At 45.2% G+C, this 19,840-nt stretch overlaps 1 protein-coding gene across 1 annotated transcript in view; it reads left to right on the top strand.

Annotated features, from left to right (window-relative positions):
- The window catches only part of Tnn (tenascin N), a 62,803-nt gene that overhangs the window by 37,490 nt on the left and 5,473 nt on the right, over positions 1-19,840 (top strand). Inside the window, exons 14-19 of the mRNA XM_041662841.1 lie at positions 478-741; positions 5,114-5,244; positions 6,709-6,841; positions 7,245-7,396; positions 13,518-13,614; positions 14,434-14,601. Of these exons, the coding sequence (XP_041518775.1) occupies positions 478-741; positions 5,114-5,244; positions 6,709-6,841; positions 7,245-7,396; positions 13,518-13,614; positions 14,434-14,601 (945 nt within the window). The remainder of the gene's footprint in view (positions 1-477; positions 742-5,113; positions 5,245-6,708; positions 6,842-7,244; positions 7,397-13,517; positions 13,615-14,433; positions 14,602-19,840) is intronic.

A 19,840-nucleotide genomic window follows, 5' to 3' on the forward strand; every position in this document is an offset into this window, starting at 1 on the left:
CCTTCCTTCCTTCCTTCCTTTCTTCCTTTCTTTCCTTCCCTCTCTCTCTTACTCCATCTTTCCTTCTTCCTTCCTCCCCCCTCATTTATTTAGTTTTTAAAATAGGTTCCTTCTTTCCTTCCTTCCTTCCTTCCTTCTTTCCCTTCCCTTCCCTTCCCTCTCTCTCTTCCTCCATCTTTCCTTCTTCCTTCCTCCCCCACTCATTTATTTAGTTTTTGAAATAAGGCCTCACTATGTGGCCCAGGCTGTGCTTGAATCTGTGCTCTTCTTGTCTCTGAACTGTGGGAATTTCAGGAGTGGGTCCCATATCTGCTTTACTCCTGTATTCATGAAAATTATACCACTATTAATGATAAAATTATACCAGTAATAATTACACTGTTATTAGCTCTTTCAAATGGAATAACTCTTGTGGAAGGAGTGGTGAGATGCCTTTCCATGTTTCTAAAGCCAGCCTTTTTTAAATCTTAAAAAAAGAAATTGACAGCCCCAAGAACTTGGTGACCAACCGGGTAACAGAGAATACAGCCACCATCTCCTGGGACCCAGTGCGAGCCACCATTGACAAGTACATGGTACGCTACACCTCTGCGGATGGAGAGACCAAAGAGATTCCAGTGTCAAAGGATCAGAGTAGTACCGTCCTGACGGGTCTGAAGCCAGGCATGGAATATACCATCCATGTGTGGGCCCAGAAGGGGGCCCGGGAGAGCAAGAAGGCTGACACAAAGGCCCTAACAGGTACTGTGATAACTTCATTCTTGCCCAGAGTGAATCTCCCCCTGTGGATAGGGTGAGGAGGGGACGAGTGGGGCTGATGGCTTTATCTAAAGATGTTTTCCTAAGTGGTTCCATATTGACCTTGTTTAGGTGTTTATGTGTTTACACATTCATGTGCATGTATGCATGTGCATGGAGAAGTAGACATGGGGGGTCAGTTGCTTTCCACATTATTTTTTGAGATGGTCTCTGTAGCCGGTGACTGCTCATTTATTTCCCGGCTGTCCAGACCCAGATAATCATACAGAAACTATATTAATTGCAATACTGTTTGACCAATAGCCTAGGAGTCTTTCTAGTTAGCTCTTACATCTTAAATTAACCCAATTTCCTTTATTCTGTGTATCACCATGAGACTGTGGCCTACCGGTAAGGCTTGGTGTCTTCTTCCTTTGGTAGTTACATGGCATCTCCTTGACTCTGCCTGCTCTGTCTCTATATCTCTTCCAGCATGGCTATAATTTGCCCTGCCATAGGCCAAAGCAGCTTTATTCATCAACCAATTAAAGCAACACATATACAGAAGGACATCCCACATCAGGTCTCTCTTTGATTTGGCGAGTCTGTCTGGTCAGTAAAGCTCAAGGGATCTGCCTGTCTCTACCTCCTCTACCCTGAGACATGTGCTATTGTCCCTAGTTTTTTCTGTAGGTAGTAGGAATCTGAACTCAGATGCTCATGCATCTATGTGAAGCATTTTGCCCACTGAGCCTTTCCTTCAGCCTCATAGTTATCTTTTTGAGGTAGTCCTTTGACAGGTCGGGTAGGATGGAGGGCACATGGTGCCATGGTTGTGTAAGTAATTCTTCTCCAGGCTTATCTGCTGAGCCCAGATGCCAGGATCTCTGCCCCGGCTTTGAATAAGAAACTGGGCTGGGTCTCAGTTCCTACTGGGAAAAGAAAGAAGCAGGAAGTTCTAGTTTCAGTCTTTCAAGGTGGAGATGGAGATGATGGTGGAGCATCCTCCTCCGTGTCATCATCTGTGGATGACCGACGGTGCCTGGGTTGCATGTGAATGTGTGTGACGGGGCCTTTGGGCATAGACGAGCATTGTGCAACTGGGCCTCCCTGGGATCCAATGTCTGTGATCCCTTCAGGCGTTCTGAACAAGGTCTCCTCTGTGGTCAGTAGAGATGCCGTACATCTCTTGATGGTTTTTATTAGTTAAAATTAGCTAGCATTTTAAAACCCCACATTAAAAAATATAAGACCAAAAAAATCACTTTAGAAACTATGTGTAAAACAAAACCCAAACAAATCCCAAATTACCTTTCCCCTTGTCCCAGACTCCCCGGACTCCTGTGCGGCTCTCCAAAAGCAATGGATGGTTCTTGTCCTCCTTCCTTATCTCATTACTCTCTTCCTCTCTCCTGCTCATCCCCTCTTCCTCCTTTATCTTCTTTTCCTTTCCCCAATTTAAAATAATTAAATTACATTTCTCTCTCCTTCCCTCTTCCCTTCTTCCTTCCTGCTCCCTTTCTCCCTCCGTCCTCTCCCTCCCTTCCTCCCTCCCTCCCTTCCTCCCTCCCTCCCTCTCTCTTTCTGTGAATGTGTGTGTGGGCGTGAGCACAGCACACATGCGGAGGTCAGAGAACAACTTATAGGAGCTGGTTCTCCCCTCCTTTGTGTAGGATCTGGGACTGAACTCAGGCTGTCAAGCCTGGTGGCAAGCACCTGTCGCCAGAGCCATTTTGCCAGCCCCACTTTTCCCAACTGTAAGAACAGTAATGTAACTTTTATCTTCCTGCTTCATAGAGATATGAACGTAACCAAGTCAGACATCCCAAGTCCACAGTTGTTAATCAAAGAGGAGGACGCCGAAACTACCTTAAACTATTTAAATTCTGAAGGAAATCCAGTCTCTCTATGTGATGGATAAAGTATGATCCATGCCAGATGCTGTGCTTTAGAAAATCAAACCAAGCTGATATTACAGAGACTCAGAATTTGTCAAAACAACCTAATTCAAAACAACAGCTGTCTGATTTCTATTAAAACACTGCAATTCAGTTCTCAGCTGAAATGCTACTGGGGAGAAAATAGCCTGGAGATGGCTTTTTGGGAAGTTCTAAATTAAAATCGCCTTTTATGATATTTTTCAAAATGGAAATTTCCATCCATATCTTGTTTGCTTAAAAAATATGAAGATTCTAACCAGCGTTGGTGGAAATTAGTGTTTTTGCTGAGCTTTTGTTTTCCTTGTCTACACGTACATGCTCACACACCCGTGCATGCCCTCTGGTGTATGATCCCATGCATGCCCTCTGGTGTATGATCCCATGCATGCCCTCTGGTGTATGATCCCATGCATGCCCTCTGGTGTATGATCCCATGCATGCCCTCTGGTGTATGCTCACACACCCGTGCATGCCCTCTGGTGTATGTTCATATCCCCGTGCATGCCCTCTGGTGTATGCTCACACACCCATGCATGCCCTCTGGTGTATGTTCACACACCCGTGCATGCCCTCTGGTGTATGTTCACACACCCGTGCATGCCCTCTGGTGTATGTTCACACACCCCTGCATGCCCTCTGGTGTATGTTCACACACCCGTGCATGCCCTCTGGTGTATGTTCACACACCCGTGCATGCCCTCTGGTGTATGCTCACACACCCGTGCATGCCCTCTGGTGTATGCTCACACACCCGTGCATGCCCTCTGGTGTATGCTCACATACCCGTGCATGCCCTCTGGTGTATGCTCACATACCCGTGCATGCCCTCTGGTGTATGTTCACACACCCGTGCATGCCCTCTGGTGTATGTTCACACACCCGTGCATGCCCTCTGGTGTATGTTCACACACCCGTGCATGCCCTCTGGTGTATGTTCACACACCCGTGCATGCCCTCTGGTGTATGCTCACACACCCGTGCATGCCCTCTGGTGTATGCTCACACACCCGTGCATGCCCTCTGGTGTATGCTCACACACCCGTGCATGCCCTCTGGTGTATGCTCACATACCCGTGCATGCCCTCTGGTGTATGCTCACACACCCGTGCATGCCCTCTGGTGTATGTTCACACACCCGTGCATGCCCTCTGGTGTATGTTCACATGCCCGTGCATGCCCTCTGGTGTATGTTCACACACCCGTGCATGCCCTCTGGTACATACTCACATACCCGGGCATGCCCTCTGGTATATGCTCACATACCCATGCATGCCCTCTGGTACATGCTCACAGACCCAGACATGCCCTCTGGTAGATGCTTACAGACCCATGCATGCCCTCTGGTATATGCTCACATACCCATGCATGCCCTCTGGTAGATGCTCACAGACCCGTGCATGCCCTCTGGTACAAGTCCACATGCCTGTGTGACCCTCTGGCATCTGAGTGGGCAAGTCTATGCAAGAAAAAGAAAAGCCTTTCTTGTCTGCACTCTTCCTAGCTAACAGCTCTCCCACCTCGCATTCTGAAACAGAGTCTGTCTGATTCTATCGGCCTTACTCTCTGAAATCCTCCTGGCTCAGCCTCTTGAGTGCTGGGATGAGAGATATGCGTGACCACACCCAATTTCTTTCTGCTTTAACATAAACACTATCTCTTGTTTCTGTACTGGGTATATATGAAGGCCACACATTTAGATGTTTAAGAAATAGAATTTTCATTTTTTTTTAAGATTTATTTATTAATTATGTATACAGCATTTTCCCTACATATATGCTACAGACCAGAAGAGGGCACCAGATCTCATTACAGATGACTGTGAGCCACCATGTGGTTGCTGGGAATTGAACTCAGGACCTCTGGAAGAGCAGTCAGTGCTCTTAACCTCTGAGCCATCTCTCCAGCCCAAGAAATAGAATTTTCTATTTTTATATTGAGTTAATTTTATTCTCAGTCCCCTTACATATTAAGGCTCCTAATCTCAGCATGTAAGTTTTGGGGTTTCTCAGTGCTGGACATTGACAGCATGACATCTTTTCATCTCCTCTCCAGACAGTGTCCTCTGAGCGGTCCCTAGGTTCTGTGTGCAGGGTCCTTTCCAGCCTGTGGCTCTCATCCTTCCAAATCACACAGGAAGCTCTGCCACCACCGAGAACCAAAGTGCCAAATTACACTGTTTCTATTTACCACTCTGGGAATCTCCTGGGGAAACGAGGTCCAGGGTCTCCCCCTCTAGACTACTCAAAGCCATATTCCTAAACCCTCCACTTCTACAGATCTGCACTTTTAGAAACAAAGGCTAGGGAGGCTCCGAGCAAGACCAGGACTACCGACTGCTTAAAGGCAGGGAGAGAAAGGGGGAAATATACAGAAAGAAGATCACTTAAAATTATGCATATTTTAAGAACAATTGTTACCTGGCTACTCATTTACAGAAATTGACCCTCCCAAAAATCTCCGTCCATTTGGTGTCACACATTCTGGTGGAGTATTGACCTGGACGCCCCCCTCTGCTCAAATCGATGGCTACATTTTGACCTACCAGCTCCCGAACGGCACAGTGAAGGTATGAGGAGTTCCCTGTACAACAAGCCAGCTTGACTGGTTGATTCCCTCACTGCTAAGCCACGCTATTTGTGAATACTATGTTCTCATTGTAAGAACTAACCTCCGTGCCTGCTCCTATTGACTACGACACATCTGCTGCCTGGGCATAGACCCCATTTTACCATTCACTTGTTCATCACCTATCTTGCAATTCTAGGGGCTCAAACTCAGGGAGGTGTGCGTACTAGGTGCCCTCTGTTTTCCTCCTCTTCCTCCTGCTCCTTCTGAACCACCTCTTGCTTCCCCTCCTCCTAGTCTTCCTGCCCCTCCTCCTGCATCTCCTCCTCCTGTACCAACTCTTGCTCTGTACCCCTCCTGTAGCACCTTTTGCTCCTCCTGCCCCTCCTCTTCCTGCCCCTCCTCCTCTTGTACCCCCTCTTCTTGCTGCTGCTCCTCTTCTTTCTCCCCCTGCCCCTCCTTCCCTTCTATAAATTGTTGGATCTGCTTAACACTTTTAAGTTCCAGGAGGACTGAGAATTTTTTTCTGTTTTGTTTATTTTTGTATCTAAAGCATTTAGGATAGTGCTTAGCATGTAGTTGGTGTGAATTTTTTGTTTTATTTTATTTTTGGTGATAGTTAGTCTTGAACTCAGAGCCTTGTATGTGTCAGGCAAATGCTCTACCACTGAACTATGTGCCTAGCTCTTTTCAGTATTTTTATTTTGGGACAAGGTCTCACTAACTTGCCGAGGCTGACTTCAAACTTGAACTCTTTCTGCTTCAGTCTTGAAAGCAGCTAAGGTCAGAAGTGTGTGTCACCATTCTTGGCCACCAATAAATATTCACTGACTAAATGGATGACCATTATTTCAAGGGCTAACCTTCTCCAAGGATCTCTGAAATCCAGCAAAGTTTTCAAACTTGGACAATAGAAAATTGTCATTATCTCTCTTTGGCAATAAATAAAGACAAATAAGAAATAAGAAAGAAAAAATAAGGATACTAATTTATTTATTATTACAATTAGTGCATCTGACTGTCCAGCTTGGAGAGTTAGTCCAATGTTTATAGAGTAAGACATGTTCAGAAGAATTTATTCAAATACCAACTACTTCTCTGTCTCACAGATCTGATGATGATGACCGGTTTTGCCTCTTTTTTTTTTTTTTAAATGTTCTTAGTCTAGCATTGTCAGCTTGCTGCTGATAGCACCACTATAGTCATCATCTCTCCATATCTGAAGGCACAGATCCCTAGGCAACCTGGCTGGTGGCGGTGCATGGACTTGGCTCTCAGCTAGCCTTTCTAGCAGGGCCAACTCTCCGTGGCATGGCCCTCCAGGGAAGTGACTGAGACTCACTGGGATTCTGGGCTGCCACTGAACTCTTGGAGAGCTTCTAACATCATGTTAGTCAACGCTGTTGATGCCCAGGGTGCTGGAAAGAGAAACTGAATTGCCTATTGTCTGTTACCTCCTTTGTAGGAAGTGCAGCTTCAAAGAGGTCAGCAGAGGTTTGAATTGCAAGACCTGGAACAGGGTGTCACCTACCCTGTTTCCTTGATTGCCTTTAAGGGTGATCGCCGGAGTCGAAGTGTATCCACCACCCTTTCTACAGGTAATGTGGAATCAAGCCCTTTAAATGACAATAAATAGAGACAGGCATTGGAGAGGCCTTCGGGGGGCATGGAGTTATGGAGAAATAAAGATGGGGTTATGGATTCCAAACAAATCCACCCCATAGTGAAGGAACTAATGAGGGCAAAACTGAGTGTTACACGGGGGAGAGCTAGCCTAGGACATCGAGCGACACAAACCTCACTTAAAGGTGCATTTGCAGAATTGATGGGAGCAGAGGGAGTGAGAACACTAACATGTGAGTCAAGAATTGGAAGAAGCAAGGTAGTGTAGGATGCTATGAAATGATTTCTGAACAAAGTAAATTGCCTTGTAACAGGGAAAGCTGCATTGTTTCCTCTTCCTTCCCTCCCTTCTAATGACTTTGTCCTGCTTGCTCTCAGTGGATGCCCGTTATCCACACCCCTCAGACTGCAGTCAGGTTCAGCAGAACACCGATGCTGCCAGTGGCCTCTACACGATCTACCTAAATGGCGACGCCAATCAGCCCATGCAGGTGTACTGTGACATGGACACGGATGGAGGCGGCTGGATTGTGAGTCCTAATGGTGCCCAGAGGTGCCCGTGGAATACCTTCTTTCTTAATCTAGGGAGATGGTCACTGCTGCCCTAGGGAGGTTCTCTTTCTTCTCTGCCAGTGGGAGAAAGGAGCTTTAATGACTTGCAGTTGTTTGCAGAGAGATCTTATCCCATTGTAAGGAAAGAATTTAGGGCTTAATTTGGTCCTGTGACAGGCATAGTTCTTCAAAATACTTTAAAAAACTAGACCTTCACATGATGCTTTAGTGTGAGAGGATTATTATCCCTATCTTAACAAAGAGAGACACTGAAGCTTACATGGTTGAGTAGGTCATACATGTCAGTGATGTTGCTAGAGCCACATTCCAGGAGTCATGCCTGCTAGATCCTTGGGTATTCTGATGGCTTATCTTAGGTAGACCAAGATGTAAATTTATGGCCTTTTTGATGGATCAGTCCTCTGAACTGGGACCTGGTCTGGGGTCTAGACTTTGGCTCTGCAGGATAGAAATATGATTCTAATATGATCAATTCTAATATATATATAAATATGATTCAATTCTAATATTGAATTGAAAGATTGAGGCCAGAGTCAGGTAAACCTGGGCTGTGTCTAACTGTCCCCTTCTATCTGGAAGTCTTATTATCTTGCTTACACTACACCACTCCTGTCATGGCTTGCTGATTCAGTCCTATGGGGAACCTTTGAAGATTGCAGGCAGATTGTTCTTTCTCTTTCACTTGGCTTCTCCCTGTGTCTGAACTGATGCAGGCTCTTATTTTCTTAAACTATAGGCAGCCTTCACCTGCTGTGCATTGCCACCCATTGTGGGAAAGAGAAAGCCTGGTCTCCTAGTGCCCAACTCTGTTCATTTACATGTTTGCTCAGGGCTCTTTGAGCAGCCACAGGTGAAATGATATCATCTGATGAGCGGTGATGAAGAAAACTTAATATCTGCACAGTGGCAAAGAATACTTGAAAGTCCATTTCATCCAACAAATCCAACAATTGGTTGGATGGCAGAAAGGCTAAAATAACACAGCAGATTGTAACACGGGAGGTCTCCCACCTGAACAGACCCATAGGGCTGTGCCTGCTGCTTTTCATCAACACCATTGTAACTCTATGCATCAGCCCACTCTGGCCCACAGCCCAATTTTCTGCCATTGTGCTTGTAATTGACCATTTGCTGGTTGTCCGTACTGTTTAGTGTGGCCTTTTTGAAAACCAAGCTTATACAGCGAAGGAGTCATTTATCTACAGCAACCGAGAGAGAGAGAGAGAGAGAGAGAGAGAGAGAGAGAGAGAGAGAGAGAGGTTCGTCCCTCTGCTTGAACAGCCCATGAAATAGTGCACAGATATTTAGTAAACAGCTACTGTGTCAGACACTGTTTCATTGTCTGACAACACAGCAATGAACAAGCCGATGGATGGCCGACTTCACGGACCTTGTCTTCTGTACAACCATGCAAATGAGCCTGACTCAAACACAGTCAGCTATAGGACCACTGAATTCAGTCAGCCTGTGTTTTATTTGGTCTCTAAGGGTCAGCTGTCCCTGAAAGATGACCCAGGTTTCCTCTGAGCTTTTAAATCCTTTTATGGAAGTTGTTCTGTGTCCCAGGCAGCAGGAACCTAATTCGATGAACAGACAGAGGCCTTTGCCCTGAGGTAACGCAGACTGCCAGGAGGAGACTGGAAAGAACATCAGAGAACACTTAGAAGTCTCCAATCTTTCCATCTTGGAAGTCTAAGGGCTGCAGCAGAGGCTCTTTCCACAGGCATTTAAATGCAACCTTGACTTTTCTCTCCTGATTTAGTCATTCAAGACAATGAGTAATGTCTCCAGCACAATGACGGTGCTGGATTGTAGAACCCTCCTAAGATACTTTACCACCTCTTAAGACATTTTCCTATTCTTACATAGCTCATTACAGAGCATCTTAATCTCTCAAATGCCTCAACCAAACTAAGATATATAAATTATCTGTGTGGTCGGTACACTTAAAGATGATAGAATAAAATACAAACTAACAATTATTGAGATATAATAACAGCTTATTGTTATCCGTGCCCGACTCTGCTGTTTCATGGTTTGCTCACCTTCCTGAAGCCTCCTTTGAAGCTCTTGGGCGATGGGGTCCAGCTGTACCTTGACCTGACGGTTTAGAGAGGTGAAGCATGGGCTGTGCTTGTGGCTCAGTTGGAAAATTGCTTGCCTAGCACGTGTGACGCTCAGGGACTATTCTCTGACATCACAGAGAACTGGATGTGATGTCCATGACTGTAATGCTAGCCCGTGGGGGGAAGAGGTAAAGGGAGTGGAGTTAGAAGTCCAAGATCATCCTTGGACTACATGTGAGTTTGAGACCAGCCTGGGCTACACTGAGACCTTGTATTTCGGGGGGATGAAACTAGCTAACTTAAAAATGAAATTAGCCAATTTAATCAAGGATACATCTAGTAAGTGTGGAGATTCCAGAATTGGCTTCCCTAGACACACTGGCGCATTATTTAAAACAAAACCCAAACCCAAAACCTGCTCATTGATTGGAGATAGAGACATTGGTAATGCATCCTGAGAAGGGCAGGCTCAGAATCAGTGGCACAGTGGATATACAAATAAGTAAGTGTCAGTACCACATCCAGCTAGGATTCGGTTGTCGGTGATACAAGAAGAATCCAGGAGCAGGCTTGACACAGGCTTCTCCCCAGGAAACAGGTCTTCCAAGTGTTCAGAAATGCTACCTGGGAAATAGAGCTGGAAGGGTTAGATCTTCAAATGTTCCTACTGAATGATGGGATTGTGTGTTATCCTTTTTTGGGTCACCAAATGGTTGTGTGAACATGGCTAATTTTCTGAGCTTTGCCATCTGTGAAATGGCATCGTTACTTTTTCCTCAGATCCGGCACTCAGCCGATGTCCAGTAAATGGTTGTTATAAAGTAAGTGAATGAAGAGTGAAGGGGAAAAAAGAATAGGGAAGTTTAATGAGTGGGTAGCTGAGGAAAGGAGAGTAAGAACAGCAGTGCTGATGGACAGTGTTGATACTGCGTGCAATGGTTTTTCCTAAATTTTGCTCATCAGCGTGTTGCCATTCCTAGGACATTTTTGTAAGACGCGTGCCTTCTCATCTAGTTTTCCCAGAAATGCTGTGTGGACTTCTCTTTCCCGCTTAGGTCTCTGCTTTACAGTGAGCTGGCTGAGATCAGAAACCAAAAGGACTGACTCACTCTCCCCTCGCCAGGCCGCGTCTGTGGCTGCCTTGGAGCCTGGAATATTCTCTTCCCATGGGTGTCTCTGTTGAGGACCTCCTAGGCCACAAGGCTTACTGGTGCTGCGAATGGAGTTTATATGGGCGTCCATGTGGGGCTTGAGCAGGATTCTCACCTCCTCCCTCACTCCTCCTAGAATGTAAAGATCACACAACCATCAGGTTTCCTTTACCAGATTTAACACCATGGGTAGGATTTTGTGTTGGGACTTCTTCATTTAGATGAATACAAGGAAAAAAATAAGCAGAGTTATAATTCTAGTCTTCGGTAAGTGGTCGCTAATCATTACTGAGTGAGCTAGGATGGCTTTTAGCTTGGCTCTCAAGTTCAAGTGGAATGATACACATTGCCATTTTCAATACTGTGCACCGGTGTGTTTGGGTTTAGGGACTTCTCAAGTTTATTTCATAAAAGGACTCTGATTTTTCTTCAAGGGGAACTGACTTTTCTTTTTGGACTAGAGATCTTTTTGTAAAGAAAGAAAGCAACCCATTTGTCTGATATAGAACCCACATCAGTCTCCATTTTCTCATTTCCCATTTGCTCCTCAGCTCATCCCAGCCTGGCTCCCTGTCTCCCTAACACAGCCCCTGCTGAAGAAGTGGGTGATTTCCATGTCACTGTCTCCCAGGGAGTTTGGCTCTTACATCCCTTCACCGCTCATCGGTATTGGACACGGCCGACCATTATTTCTCTCTGTGGCTTTTGTGATTACCCACTTTTCTAGTTTTCTTTCTGTGTTCTTAGTTGCTTCTTTACTCCTTAATGAAATCACCCATGCCCATGAGCACCCTGCAGATCTAGGTTCTGACTTTCTTCCTAGATGGCAGTATCCTCCCCTGTTGCCTTCATTTCCCCCTGAGTCTTGGTGGATCTTTGTATTCGTTAGGACAGAATGGTTCTGCAGAGGTGACAAACCACTCTCCCGTTCTCATGCTCAAATCCAGGAGCTATTTTGCTCATGTGTGCATTGCTCTGTAGGTTTGGCAGTCACCACTCAGAGTGGTGACTCGGCGGTTCAGGCTGCTTCCATTTTGTGGTTGGGCTGGTTCGGTTTGTGGCTTCTACTATGGCACATGGCAGTGGAAGACAACATGGCAAACTCCACCTACTCTTGTCCTTTTGGCTGGAAACACACAGCTTTTACTTAACTACAGAGAAAGCTGGAAAAAGTTCTGTGTTCTTGGGACAAGAAAAGTCCAATGACTCGGTGAATTCCTGCCATTTCCCCCACATGCATCCTCCTTAGAAATCAAGCCTAGGTCTCTCTTTATACCCGAATCTCCAGCTGTTTACATGAGACCTCTCTTCACCAGGAAACCTCAAAAAGAATTCGTCCTGGACCAGGGATGCAGCCTCATGGTAGAGCTCTTGCTTGGCGCTCACGAGAACCTAGGTTTGACTAAAGCACAGCTGAGAAGGAAGAAAAACGAACAAACCCCAACTCCCACAGTGCTCCCAAATGAACTTATGATATACGCTCAAAAAGCTGCCCCTCTCAGCATCCCCTTCTGTAAGAAGCTGAGGAATACTTACTCAGTTCTGCAATCCAAACTCCTATAGAACACCAGTGCCTGCGGTGGAGTTGTGTAGTTTGTCAAGACCCCAAAAACATGGACTGGAATTCCAAACCCAATCAAGCTGTGTGTATGAGCTCTCACTATTGGCTCTCCTCTTTCAGGTCCATATTCTGTCTGTCACCATGCCTTCCAAGCTTACATTCTGTTGACTTCTGTCCGTTCTCAGGGTGGCTTCTTGTCTAAGTTACCATCTGCTTTTAACAGCACAATGCAGTGGTCTCCAGACTGGTAACCTTCCTACCACTCTTGCCGCTGGCCAGACTTTTCTCTACACTGCAGCCAGAAGGACCTGGGAAAGATCCCATTTCCTGCTTAGAAGTCTCCAAAATTACAATTGCTTTTATACAATGGGCCACCATCTTCAACCAAATTGAATCCCACCAGGGCTGACCTTTGCCCACATCCCAGCCTCCTCTCCTATCCCTTCCTAATGAACACCCAGGACCACCGACAGCCCAGCCTTCCTTTCTCTTCCTGATGTTCTTGCTTACCCTGCAGCCCTCGGCTATTTCCCAGGGGAGCGTTCTTGGCTTTTGTGTAGGTGCAGTTCTGCTGTGCCTTTCCTTCATAACTCTCATCACTGATTTAATTGAATTCTTATTCATTTGATTATTTAATTAATATCTTTCTTATTTACTGAACTGTTTGATCTGTTTGGGCAGAAACCAGTTCTGCTGTATTCATTTTGCCCATCACCTTGCATGGTTTCTACTATTTAGTAGATGCTTGATAAATATTTGTTGAGTGAACTTGTGTTGTTCTATAAATACTAGATACTTGCTATGTTAGGATTCTTGTGAATTAAAATAATTCCCACTTTCAAACTATTTAAGTGGAAGATAAAAGACAAAATACAAATATATCATGCTCCAATTGAGTCAAAGGCTTTAAGGTTATATGTCAGAGACAGCAAAGACCTGGAATGTTCTATCCCACACACCCAACTATTAGTAATATATTACTGGTTCTCCCAAGTTTTTCTGTGCTCTATGATTGGAGTTTCTTGAAGGTAGCAATGTTCCCTGTTAGGTACTATACCTCTTCATACCTGGAATGCACATTTTGCCTTAAATTCTTATGAATATAATAGACAGTATCGTCAATATACTGAGACATAGATAAAATTTGTTTCTGAAAAATAAACATGTACCATTTTAGGAAATGTAGGGGTTCATAGTTTCTTCTTGACTCCCAGAGCCACATGAAAAATACAACTAGCATTTCCTGGCCCTGCAGTTATGTCGGTTCAATAAGAGAACAAGACATTCTTTTCCTTTACAGGTCTTCCAGAGACGGAACACTGGGCAGCTGGATTTCTTCAAGCGTTGGCGGAGTTATGTAGAGGGTTTTGGGGACCCCATGAAGGAGTTCTGGCTTGGTATGATCTCTAGAATCAGGAAGGTGGGGTTGTGGGAAGATAACACCCCTCTTGATGATCTGGTCAGGCTCTTTACCCATTTTCAAGGAGAGATCCAAAGGATAGGGAGACTGTGTGATGTGGCCATGCCAATTGGAAGGCTCTTGCATACTAGGGGAGGTGAAGAGATAGGATGTCCAGAAGTGACTTTTTATGCTGTAGCTAAGCTCTACGGAGTCTTCCTAGAGCCTGCATTTCATGTAAGCACAGTAGAATGACAGCTGATTGATTGGATTCTGGGCTCTTGTTAATACGATGTGCTAGCAGGTCCTGTAATTCTGCTAATGCAGCCAGATATTATGGGAATTAGTTTTGCCCATTTTTCCCTCTGTTCTCTTTTGGAGCAGATGTTCACAGAGAGTTAAATATCCAATAAAACATCTTCTGGGAAGTATGAAATTAAAAAGATTGAATCTGAGTATTCAGTGTCTAATAGAGTAGATGATGTTTGAGTTCTGAGGATGAGTAGCTGATCTGTTCTTCTACGGCAGAAAGAAGGTCTGCTTCTGCTTCAGTGAGGTGGCACCAAGGGGCAGGTCACCCCAGTACTACACACCCTCTCCTACATGGTGGCATTCCATGAAGTCACCAGCATTGCCATGCCAAAGAAACAACAGAATGGGACTATTAGTACCCCAGGAGAAAGTGTTGGGACAGCCCTTTATTAACAGAGAAGATAAATGCTAAGATGACCTTTAGCTCTGAATGTCTCAGATGCAGATAGTGAGAGCTCACCCACCTGAGCCGACCGGTCTTTAGAATCACTCTCCATGTTTTCAGGACTTGATAAACTACACAATCTCACCTCTGGCACTCCTACGCGGTATGAGGTGAGGGCAGACTTACAGACTTTCAATGAATCCGCCTACGCTGTGTATGATTTCTTCCAAGTGGCGTCCAGTAAAGAGCGGTACAAGCTGTCAGTTGGGAAGTACAGAGGCACAGCAGGTAAGGGGTCTTTCTCTCTCCAGGAGTCTCTAGCTCCTGTCATTTGAGGATTGATTTGCCTTGTGCAATGGATGTGGGTTGTGGAATACTGGCAGGTAGCGGTTGGTTGTCCTCACTAACAATGGAAGTCATGCTCTCTGAAAGCGCTTGAGGGTAAAGGAAGTCAAAACAATCTTTAACCACAAATCTGAAAGGAAGGTTTGTATGTTCCCTCCTCCCAGACCCTTCCTTGATGCCCCTCTGGTTTAGGCTGTTGTACATTAGCCTTTTTGAACAATTTCATTCTGCTTTTCAGTGGGCTTCCACACAGTGTGACTGTTACGTTTGCCTGTGTAACAGTGTGTGTGTGTGTGTGTGTGTGTGTGTGTGTGTGAGAGAGAGAGAGAGAGAGAGAGAGAGAGAGAGAGAGAGAGAGAGTTATTTCAACATTTTATAGTATTTTGCTGTAAATTAAAACAGAAAAATGGAAGTGCCGAGTCAAGCAGTGAGAGCTTTAGGTCTCATTAGCTTACACAACAAAGACAACACAAAAATGAGTGGTTTAGCCAAGAGCAGGGACTCTTAGCCTCCATTAGCTGCTCGTTGGATTCTGGCCAATGGGTGGTGTGTGCAGTTCTGTAGGGAAAGGAACGGAATTAAGCAGCATGACTGAAATGCTGGGATTATACTGACAAATATTTTAAGAGATGGTGTGGTTGTGGTTACTCCTTTAATACCGATATTTAAAAAAAGATGTTCATGCCTTCTAAGCAAAGCCTGCCCTCTGCCTTTTGCATCATTCCCACTTCGGTATAACCATGTAGGAATGTGTTACCAGCCAAATTGGCTGACTGCATAGGTCACAGTCTCTCCTCTCTAAAATACATGGGAAAGGGAGAATAAAAGCACAAAGTAACTTTTGCAGACCAAGTGGTAGGGGAATAAGGAGCTCGGGGTGGAGATGGTGGTACTGCAAGGACCCGAGTGGTGGGGAAAAGCTTCCTGTAGGACCGGGGAGTGCAGTTGGCTCAGACAAAAGGCTAAACACAGAGGGAGGGAGGAAGGGGCTCATTACGCCTGGGGGAGTCTTGGGGGAATCGAGGACTAAGCCAAGGCAAGGAGATTGCTAGTACTCCAGAAGACTTGGAGGGGATCTCAAAATTGTGTCCTCAAGGCTCTCTGGGGTCTGGGGCCATGATCTGAAGTGGTCAACTGTGAACAGAAAATTTCTTTGATCTCTATGATTTCATTTCTTAAAACAATAATATGAATTTCACTCTTGTTTCTTAGTATTTAGCATCAAGTCTGCTGCAGAGTTGATGAAATTTTTAAAAATGAAATTTCTAGCAGGATTTCCCTGTCTAATCTCATGAATATTTACTATATTTAATAGGAATAGACCCCCAGTTTGGTGTGGGAGCAGGTGGGTACCCATCACCCAGAAGTTTGCACTTGGTCAAGTTTGAATTGTTCAAGGAGTCGAAGCAGGGATTGAACGGGAAAGAGTGTGCGAAGATGTGTTTCTGGGAGAAATAAGTTCAGAAAAAGGCTCTACAGCTACCAAGGCCCACTCTGCTTTGGACTCCCCCTTCCTTCCCCAGGCGATCTGCATCTTTCTGGGCTAGAGATGGGTCGTGCTGTATGCGCTTTAAGTGGAATATAAAACATGGGGTCAGCCCTGGAAGTCAGGCTAGTGGGAAAGTAAGTTGAAGGAGTCAACATATTCTAAACTAATTGCCTTTCCCCCAGGTACTTTATTTGCATTCTAACCCTGACCAAGTGATAACTCCTGTTCTAAACTTGCTCAGGCCAATGAGGCCAGTCAGTAAGGATTTTTTTCCTTTTCATTTAAGGAGGAAAAGGCGGCTCGGATACAACCAGGAAACACGCATGGACCTTTGTTCATGTAATTATCAGGCTTGTTTCAGAATGATTTAAATGATCATAATTATTATTTTTTTTAAGACAAGCTCTTATTATGTATCCAAGGCTAGCATGCAACTTGTAATCTTTCTGCCTTTGCCTCTTGAGTGCTGGGATTAACACATACACTACCATACACAGTGATCATAATAATTTAATACTAAAATAATTGAAATTCATTGTCTCAGAGGATTGAGTCAGTTACATAACTCATGCCTCATCTCTAGGGTCAGACTGAATTCCTGATGGCGTCTTCCAGTCTCTCCCATCATTTGGAATAAAAGAGGACTTGCAGGCCAACCTTCAGTTGCCCACATGGGCCTCCTCATGCTCTGGTCTGTCTCCTGTAGGCTATCTGGCTAGCCTTTACACCTCAGCTAGACTTAGCCTTTCCTTCTCAGGTTAGAGTCTCAGTTCTTATGTACCTCGTTCCTGAGATCTTCCTGGACGAGGTTGGAAGTCAGGTGCTTCTCTTTGGCTCACTTGCCTTCCCATCTCCCCCAATCCTGGCACCCTTCCTGGTCTCTTGGTTGAGACTTTATTCAGATCTATCTTTTCAGTTTGTCCCTTTCTTTCCCTTTCCTTTCTTGAACCATTAAACTTGCTTTTCTGAGCCTGGTTACCATAATCCAGCAAATGAGCTGAAGCTAATGGGTAAGGGAGTCAACATATTCTTGAATTAATGTGGTTCTCCTCCCAGGTACCCTATTTGCATTTTAACTGTGACTAGGGGATAATTCCCATTCTGAGGTTGTTCAGGCCAACAGGACCCGTCAGTAGAGGATGTCTTTTTAAATAGGAAGCCTTGGGAGACTTTCAAATCACATAGCATTTAGGCAGCCGTCTAGTCTACCTGTGTGTACCATCACACCTACCTTTATGTTTTGTCTTACAGTGGTGGGGTCAGTGGCATTTTAGCTTTCCTCAAATATGCTTCTAGGTTTGGGTGAGGGTTTTAAAACCTAGGAAGCTTCTGGCTACCTATGCCCTAAGTGATGAGGTACAGTGTAGAGGACAGATGTTCAAGTAGAAGGTGAAGGTCTTGCTATCTCTGTGCACAACCTGTCTCTGTCTCTAGACTCACCAGTGCTTTTATTATAGCAGAGATGTACAACCTTGGTGGAAACGGTAGGCTTCAAGCTTGTCCCCAGCTCAGACTATCCAGTTGGGCTCATGGCTTCTGACTACCATTGAAGTCATGTTTTATGGACTTATTATTTTATTATTAATACAAAGGAAGCTTCAGCAAGGCCACAGAATGCTAGCTTAATTTCTGTTTCTGCATCTTAGAGGCTTTCTTATGTCCTACCATTGAGATGCTGTTCATTTATGTAGAGATAACAATGTGGACATAAATAGACTCTGTCTCAGCATTCCCACTGGGCTAGCCAACTACCTACAGCTTATCTCATGTCCCTCTTACCCGAGGTTCAGTCATGCTGGGGTGCTCAAGGAATGGGTCCATGCCCTGGGGACACTGGGGAATATGACTAACAGTATGTCGTGGTCCAGGAATGACAATGTGCATACAGAGCTGTTTCAACCCAAAGCCAGTGTGTCCTATATTTTTAAATGTATTTTTAAAGGCTGGCATTTAAGAAGAAAAATAAGTAATATATTCATGGGGAAAAGGAAAAGCTAGACGTTCACCACCACTCTTTACTTGCTACCTCCAATTTCAGGGACAACATTTGAGGTCTAGACTCCCAGCCCTGTGTCTGAATGTGACTTACAGGGGATATGATGTTTATGGCTTCTCCTGGTGTTAGGTCTTAGGAGGTGGCTGCAGAGTCATCCTGAACCACAAAGTACTGGGGGAGGAGAGTGGGGGTCAGAGTGATGTTTGGATGAGGTGGACAGTGACCAGCTGAGTGACCACTTCTTGAGTGTGGGTTCAGACCTTCTTTGAGCCTGGTATAACTGGACGAACCGGTTTTCCCTCTGAGCCAGTAGAATAGCACCCTTAGAATAGATCCCAGCAGTGGTTTCTCCTAATGCGAACACGAGGGTCTCTAAACATCACCGGATTAACTACTTTTAAAATTCATTATTTTTGAACTGGTATGTAGTTCAGGCTGTCCTCAAACTTGCAATCCTCTGCCTTTGCTTCCAGAGTTCTGAGGTTAAGGCGTTCCCATCGCACCCAGATTAACTCCATTTGCCTTAGTAAGATGAACTCATTGAGTCGTAACACTCCCTCAGCCGGGGCCAGTTATTTTCTCATTCTCGAACATACTCATTTTCTACACTCTGACAAGAGGGTGGCTTCAGTTTCTTTTTTTTTTTTTTTTTTTTTTGGTTTTTCGAGACAGGGTTTCTCGGTGGTTTTGGAGCCTCTCCTGGCACTAGCTCTTGTAGACCAGGCTGGTCTCGAACTCACAGAGATCCGCCTGCCTCTGCCTCCCGAGTGCTGGGATTAAAGGCGTGCGCCACCACCGCCCGGCTTGGCTTCAGTTTCTTGAAGGTAGAAAAATCCGTATGCACAAATGAGAAAAAAAAAAATCCCATACAGGCAGAAACACGCCTCCTTTTTTTCTAGTCCAGGGTCCATAGTTAAATAACTGGAGTGATCTGCGAGAAATTACTTGTGTGGATTTGTGGAAAATAAGCTCTGGGAACTCATATTCCAGCCAGGAAAGCTGTGCTTATTAAAAGACCGTTACTAGGGGAGCCATCGTGTGTTATTTCAAGCTGTAGTTAACTGTCTGCAGGAATCTGGAGGGAGGAGGGAATGTGCACAAATAAAGGTACAGTCGGCCTTTCTGTGACTGGAAGAAACTCCTGTGGGCCAGGCCATCTTGGTGTCAGAGGAGTGGACTCCCTAGTTCCATTCTTACTGCTCCTGCCTTTGCTGGGTGAGGCGTGAAGGGACCACTGCTAAGTTTACAGACTTGGAGGGACAAATTGGACCTTAATTTCGCGCAGGGGCTAGTCACTTTTTAAGGGACAGAGGATGCTGGGGATTGATCAAGGCCCTTGAACTTCCTAAGTGGACATTAGCTCTGTGCCCACGTCCCCTGCCCTTATGAGCTCTTTTCCTGCCTGCCCTAACTCACCCCAACTGTGTTTTCAAGAACAAGAAACTCCTCTGCTTTGTATCCCCAGGACCTGGAAGGGGCTTACCCACTGCAGGTGACACAGGCCGCCCACTGCAGGTGACATGTATGTTCTCTGAATAAGTTTGTGGATGCAGCTGCAGTGTGCCGGGGCCATAGGAAGGGCTGTGGAGGCACAGATGCATGCTCTCACCTAAGTATGAGCCTGAGAATCTGTGTCTTTAGTAGGTTCTCAGATGATGTCTGTGATTTAGGTCTTGGGAACTCCCTCTAGGACCATT

Source organism: Microtus oregoni, unplaced genomic scaffold (genome assembly GCF_018167655.1).
Source record: "Microtus oregoni isolate MIOR12 unplaced genomic scaffold, Mior012 000013F_ref0000133, whole genome shotgun sequence".
NCBI classification, from domain to species: domain Eukaryota; kingdom Metazoa; phylum Chordata; class Mammalia; order Rodentia; family Cricetidae; genus Microtus; species Microtus oregoni.